The sequence below is a fragment of the Penaeus vannamei genome, chromosome 22 (assembly GCF_042767895.1).
Source record: "Penaeus vannamei isolate JL-2024 chromosome 22, ASM4276789v1, whole genome shotgun sequence".
In the NCBI taxonomy this organism is placed as follows: Eukaryota; Metazoa; Arthropoda; class Malacostraca; order Decapoda; family Penaeidae; genus Penaeus; species Penaeus vannamei.
Genome location: NC_091570.1, coordinates 3913487 through 3920986, shown reverse-complemented (window position 1 = coordinate 3920986; position 7500 = coordinate 3913487). Strand labels below are relative to the sequence as shown.

The window sequence follows — 7500 nt, the reverse complement described above, 5'->3', positions numbered from 1 at the left end:
ATTCCTCTCACTCGCGCACTCTTACACAATCTTTTCTATATTTATACACATACACTGTTATTCTCCCACACTCACACTTCTCACACTCACACTCATCCCTACGCACAGTCTGTCTACAAAAGCAGACTCACTCATATACAAATTCACACTCAATTCACATACTCACACTTTCACTCAATTCCTCACACATATCCTCATCCTCACACCTTCACACGCCTCATACTCACCCTCACACGTCCTCATACTCACCCTCACAAATATCCTCTTACTCATCCTCACACCCGCACTCATATCCTCACACCCACACCCTCACTCATATCTTCATACTCACAGCCTCACTCACACACTCAAATACCCACACAAAAACCCAAACTTTTCCGCCAAAAAAGAAAAGAAAGAAAAAAAAAAGAAAAAATGTAAAAAGGAAACAGAAAAAAAGAAAGGAAAAAAGAAGAAAAAAAAATAAATAAAGAAAGAAAAAAGAAAAACAAGAAAACAGAAAGAAAAAAAAAAACAAAACAACAAAAACATCACACAACTCACCATGTTATCCTGATCATTGCAAGTGAGATACAAGAAGTAATTAAGGAAGGAACCCTGGTCAGCGCAACTCAGCTCGAACTTCAGCACACTCAGCACCTGCCGCTCGAGGGAGAGGAGCTCTGCCCGCGTGTAAGAGTTCAGAGTCAGCTGGAGCAAGTCTGAAGTCTGAAAGGGCGGAGGTGGGCGTCAGAGAGGAGTGGTGGCGTCAGAGGCGGTGTTACTTATACGTCGCCGCTCCACTATTTCCTTCTAAATTCGGTTTCGAATACGGACGCTGGGAATAAAAGACTGGGAATCTGGGATTGGGAATAAGGGGCTGGGAATGTGGGATTTTGAATGTGGAATTGGGAATATGGGGCTGGGATTGGGAATATGTAATTGGGAATATGTAATTGGGAATATGGGGCTGGGATTTTGAGATTGGGAGTAAGGGGCTGGGAATCTGGGATTGGGAATATTTTTGGGAATATTTTTGGGAATATTGGGATTGGGAATCTGGGATTGCGAATATTTTGGGGAATGTGGGATTTTGAATATGGGTTTTGGGATTTTGAATGTGGAATTGGGAATATGGGATAGGGAATATGGGGCTGGGATTGGGAATATGTAATTGGGAATAAGGGGCTGGGATTTTGGGATTGGGAATATGGGGCTGGGATTTTGAGATTGGGAGAAGGGGCTGGGAATCTGGGATTGGGAATATTTTTGGGAATATTGGGATTGGGAATCTGGGATTGCGAATATTTTGGGGAATGTGGGATTTTGAATATGGGTTTTGGGATTATGGAATTCGGAATAGGGGAGTGAGAATATGGGGCTGGGAATAAGGAGTTGGGAATATGGGATTTTGGAATTGGAAATATGGGGTTGGGAATCAGGGGCTGGGAACAAGGAATTTGGAATATGGAATTGGGAATATGGGATAGGAAATGCGTACTTGGCTGCAAATGGGATGTGAAAAAGAGCAATAAATATGATAAAGATATAGGGGGGAATACAAAGAAAGCCGAGAGAGAGAGAGAGAAAGTGAGGGAGAGACAGATAAAGAGGGAGAGGGAAAGAGAGAGAGAGAGGGGGTGAAGGGGGAAGTAGAAAGGGAGAAGGGAAAGCGAGGAGAGGGGAGGATAAGGAAAGGAAAGGAAGTGGTAGGGAAGTGAAATTGAAGACAGGGAAGAGAAGGGAAGGGAAGAGGAAGGAAGAGAAGGAAATGAGATGGATGATGGAGGGAAAGGGGAGAAGAGGAAAAAGAGAGAGGAAGGGGAGAGAGAGGAATGGAGAGACAAAAGAGAGGAGCGGAGAGACAAGAGAAAGAAGAGAGAAAATGAGAGGGGAGAGAGAGTAGTGGAGAGACAAGAGAGAAGAGAGAGAGAAGAGTAAAAAGACAAGAGAAAAGAGAAGAAAAGTAAGGAGACGAGACACAGAAGAGGAAAGAGACCAGAAATGAGAAGACAGATTCAAGAGGGGGGACTACACTACACAACGAAGAGTCCTTTATAACCAAACCCCGATACAACGACCACAACCCCTCTCCCAAATCCTCACCTCAGTCGGTCTCTTCTCCTCCAACTTGGACACAATGAGGAGAGAAGTGATGGCCAGAAGCTGTACCCTATGGACCGGTACACAGCGGACCTCCAACACCCGGTCCACCAATGAGATGCTCTGGTACAGGGTCTCCGAAGACAGCTCGAGGTAGCTCTGTGGCGGGTAAGAGATTTGGGGTTGAGGGAAGCTGCTAAGGGTAAAAAAAATTGATAGGGAGGAATATGTCCGAATATTTTTGTTCTTCATTTGTTGAGTTGTATGTTGTTGTTGTTTTAAATCGCGTGCGCTTATTTTTTTTTTTTTAATTAAACTCTCCCTCTCTTTCTTTCTCTTTCTCTCTCTCTCTCTCTCTCTCTCTCTCTCTCTCTCTCTCTCTCTCTCTCTCTCTCTCTCTCTCTCTCTCTCTCTCTCCCCTTCGTCCATCATCCTGTATCGTAGGATTTCTACTTTTCACCTTCACCCAACCCTCCCTCCCTCCCTTCATCCCTTCCTTTCTCTCCATCTATACACTACTTCAACACTTTTCCTTTTTTGATGCCCATGTAACATTGTCTCTCCCTCCATCTTCTCTCTCTTTCTCTCTGTGTTCTGCTTCCCCTTCTGCACCACACCGTTTATTTTTCTCCCTCTTTCTTCCTATCCCTGTTTTTCTTTCTGTCTCTCTCTCTCTCATTACCACGCTAACTCCACTCACACTTAACCATTAGTCACATCTCACTTATTACTGACCCAGCACTCTCTCAACCAACTCTCCCTCCTCTCCCCTTCTCTCATCCAATTCTTACCCTCTTACACTCACCCTCCTCTTACCCACTTCTCATCCACATTTCTCCCTTCTCTCACCCTTTCTTACCCAACAGTCTCCCTCTCCTCTCCCCCATTTCTCACCCCTCTCTCCCCCTTCTCTCACCTACCTCTCCTCCATTCTCTCACCCATTTCTCCCTCTCCTCTTCTCTATTTCTCACCCACCTCTCTCCCTTCTCTCACCCCTTTCTCACCCTCTAACCCAATTCTCATCCACATTTCTCCCTTCTCTCCCCCTCCTCTTCCCCATTCCTCACCCACCTCTCCCCCTTCTCTCATTCACCTCTCCCCCTCCTCTTCCCCATTTCTCACTTTTCTCACCAACTTCTTCCCATTCTCTCACCCATTCCTCACCCTCTTCTTACCCATTTCTCCCCCACCTCTCCCCCATATCTCACCCATCTCTCTTCCTTCTCTCCCCCTCCTGTTACCCATTTCTCCCCCTCTTCTTACCCATTTCTCACCCGCCTCTCTCCCTTCTCTCCCCCTCCTCATCCCCACCTCGCATTCGGCCCCACCTTACCTGGACCTGTATGAGCCAGTCCACTAAAATGGCTCTGGTGCGTTGATTAACCGAAGGGTGCGTGGACAGGTAACTTCTCGTTCTCATGTGTCGTCTCTCGACTTCTAGCAGGCACTTCATGACATCCTAGAGAAGAATGGTTAATGGTTAAAAGCAGAATAAATATGCTAGCATTTTGACATCCTGGAGAAGAATGGTTACTGGTTAATGGTTAAAAGCAGAATAAATATGCTAGCACTTCATGACATCCTGGAGAAGAACGGTTCATGGTCAATGGTTAAAAGCAAAATAAATATGCTAGCACCTCATGACATCCTGGAGAGGAATGGTTAATGGTTAAAAGCAGAATAAATATGCTAGCACTTCATGACATCCTGGAGAAGAATGGTTAATGGTTAAAAGCAGAATAAATATGCTAGCACTTCATGGCATCCTGAAGAGGAATGGTTTATGGTTAATGGTTAAAAGCAAAATAAATATGCTAGCACCTCATGACATCCTGGAGAGGAATGGTTAATGGTTAAAAGCAGAATAAATATGCTAGCACTTCATGACATCCTGAAGAAGAATGGTTAATAATTAATGGTTAAAAGCAGAATAAATATGCTAGCACTTCATGACATCCTGGAGAAGAATGGTTAATGGTTAAAAGCAAAATAAATATGCTAGCACTTCATGACATCCTGAAGAGTAATGGTTAATGGTTAAAAGCAGAATAAATATGCTAGCACCTCATGACATCCTGGAGAGGATTGGTCAATGGTTAAAAGCAGAATAAATATGCTAGCACCTCATGACATCCTGGAGAGGATTGGTCAATGGTTAAAAGCAGAATAAATATGCTAGCACTTCATGACATCCTGGAGAAGAATGGTTAATGGTTAATGGTTAAAAGCAAAATGAATATGCAAGCACTTCATGACATCCTCAAGAATAATGGTTAATGGTTAAAGGCAGAATAAATATGCTAGCACTTCATGACATCCTGAAAAGTAATGGTCAATGGTTAAAAGCAGAATAAATATGCTAGCACTTCATGGCATCCTGGAAAAGAATGGTTAATGGTTAAAAGCAGAATAAATATGCTAGCACTTCATGGCATCCTGAAGAGGAATGGTTAATAGTTACTGGTTAATGGTTGAAAGCATAATAAATGTACTAGAGATCTAAGGTCATGCTGCACTATAGGAAGGTACAGTAAAGGGTGGGGAAGGGTGATAGTTGCTCTACGTGGAAGGGTTGTCGTGTTTTTTGGTTATATTTTTTTCTACTTATAGTGTGCATGTACATCTCTGGATTTAATTGTTAGACCTGTGTTGACTGTCCTTCTTCCTGTCTGTCTGTCTGTCTAACTCTGCTCCTTCCCCGTCTCTCTTACACTACATTAAACAAAGATGTATCCAAGTTGTTGCCTTCACATATGTTCCCGTCTCATGCTACACCTGTTAGCTTTTACGAAATATAAACAGATGTCTATATATAGATTGATATACTGGTGCATGCATGTTCGTATTCCATTTAAACAATTTTATCAAGTGTAATTACACACAGAACAAACTTAAGCAACTTGGGTAAGCAAGATTTCAACACTGCAAACGAAGGCAATTTACTTTTAGGCTTGTTTACAGAGGCAAGTCACTTTCAACCTCCAAGAGACACACACAATGCTTAGGGAATTAAGGGTTGCAATCTCGTGTGCATCGTGGTCTGCAATGTGCGTGGCATGAGTAACTTTTTTTTTTTATCTGTGGCTATTTCTAACAAGGCGAAAGTCAGCGAAGATACAGCTTTATTCCCGTATAATGAGAGGCATGGGCAGACGCTAAATATAGCATTATGTAGGTGAAGTTCCTAACTTTAGCAAATGATTTTAGATATCACTAAATTACAACTAAATTACTACGGTCTGACTTGAATGAAATTACGATATCCCATTTTTCATTTTTTTCCATCAAACTGTGTAGATATGAATCACCTTCCCGACATAATTTATAAATACATGGTTTTATTTATTTATTTATTTGCTAACCTAGTCATGCACCTCTTATCATGACTACGACCTGCTGGTTTTACAAATGCGCAGTGTGCACTGGGAACAGCTGTGCGGATAAGAGAGGTTAAATCTGTATAAAAAAGGTATCTGTATAAAAAAGGTAGTTTGGAGATTCTGAAAAAACGAAATATTGTTCAATTGTCTTCTAATAAACGAAGAATAATGGTTTGCAATAACCATAACTGATATCTGTATATAAAAGGTAATTTAGAGATTACTAAAAAAACTAAATATGTTTTAATCATATTTCAATAAATGAAGAATGATGCTTATTGCAATTAGGTACGAAAGACGGCGAAAGAGAAGTTATAAGTAATATTTTCCGTTGGCCCAGCTGTGGATCCAGCAAATATTTTATCAATAATAGTCCTAATAACATCCTGGCAATATTTACATATTCAGGTATCGAAGGTGGAATTTTTGCCAAAGTGAGCATTTGGCAACACCACGGCTGAGAATGTTAATTTTTTTAAAACATTCATTACACGAAACGCCATCTGTTAATGACTGGAACAACCTAAACAGTCCGCAATGGATCACTCGCATTCATTTCCATAATCCAACTCAGCCAATTCAGAATAAACGAGTTTTAATAAACCTTTCAACAGAGCAAATTTCCACAAAATAAGCTACAACGATGCACCTTCCTCACATTCATAGTCTATCCCAAAATTCTTTTTCTTTCTCACTTTTCCACGACTACGCTCCAACTTGCCTTCATTTACTCTTAAAATATCATCATAATCTACCCCCATCAACCTTAATCTACCCCTAAAGATCCACTTTTCATAAATCTCTCTCATATCAACCTCAACATCTACTCGTCTACCCATGACCTAAATCCAATCAGCTGATCTCAGGGCCAGGGTCAACCTAGTGAAATATTCATCACGATTCGACAGAAACTTGTGGAGCAAATTCTCTCTGAACAAACCATTTAACTAAGAAGCTAAAAACAGTATGGCCATAACCTCCTATATTCTTTTTATAGCGCAATAATCTACGATCACAATCTAACCTATGTTCTCCGGGCATTTTGACCCCCCCCCCCCCCGATAGATGGGACCTCAGGAGAGTCACATTAGTAGGCCTACCGTGCCCAATATCACAAGACATACTAAATCAGTGTTACGCACATCCAATGCTACATAATTACGAAATCAGTACCATCCAGGGCCAACATCGCCATACGAAATTAATACCAAGCATTTTCAATATTCCGAGAATGTAGACCTACCTACATGCACAACAAAGGGCTTTCTCTCTAATGTCAAACCGTAGAATATGCTAAATATAGACTGAATATAGACTAAATAGACTGCTGTTTTGGTCTCTCACCTCCTCGTAGTCATCGGCGAGGCAGTAATTTCGCTTCCAGATGACCTTTTGCGGTAACGAGCTTGTCACGTGTTCCTGTCCTGGAGAAGTGGATAGTTAGACATCATTCATGGCTATCGAGAACCTCGTTCCTGGCTGGTCAGCAATCACTCATGGCTATTTAGTAATTCACTCACGATTAGTCAGACTTCACTATGACACACACACGAAGTTTGAATGAAACAATTTCCGCACTTATTTTTTTCTCATTCATACCTGCCATTCATTCATCACACGTTTCACTACTTGGAGTGATTCATGGATACGATGTGATCTATTGTTTCGGAAATATAAATATTGTGGGTAGTTCTAATATCTGACAAATGCTAGATTTATGTACAAATATTGTGAGCAAAATAATTTGATCTTTTATGAATTTATAGGTACGTCACTGCGGACTTACCGAATGTTGTAATGTGATGAATGAGACATACACACTGACATTAGCTGACAATAAAAGAATACAGGGCATTATTTTTACATTTTCCATATTCACATCAAGTTATTAGGTTAACCACTTACATATACATCTACAGGCCTGGCCATTCGGAAGAAAACATTCTTATCTTCTTTCCCTCTCTCTCTCTTTCTATCTCGTATTCTTCCCTTTCTCTCCTAATCTAATCATTCCACTCAACTTTTCGCCTTTCTTCT

At 41.3% G+C, this 7500-nt stretch overlaps 1 protein-coding gene across 1 annotated transcript in view; it reads right to left on the bottom strand.

Annotated features, from left to right (window-relative positions):
• The window catches only part of LOC113814006 (cyclin-A2), a 15952-nt gene that overhangs the window by 6768 nt on the left and 1684 nt on the right, over positions 1 to 7500 (bottom strand). The window contains exons 3-6 of the mRNA XM_027366082.2: positions 6808 to 6887; positions 3417 to 3542; positions 2086 to 2241; positions 544 to 708 (exon numbers count right to left, since the gene is read on the bottom strand). Of these exons, the coding sequence (XP_027221883.2) occupies positions 544 to 708; positions 2086 to 2241; positions 3417 to 3542; positions 6808 to 6887 (527 nt within the window). The remainder of the gene's footprint in view (positions 1 to 543; positions 709 to 2085; positions 2242 to 3416; positions 3543 to 6807; positions 6888 to 7500) is intronic.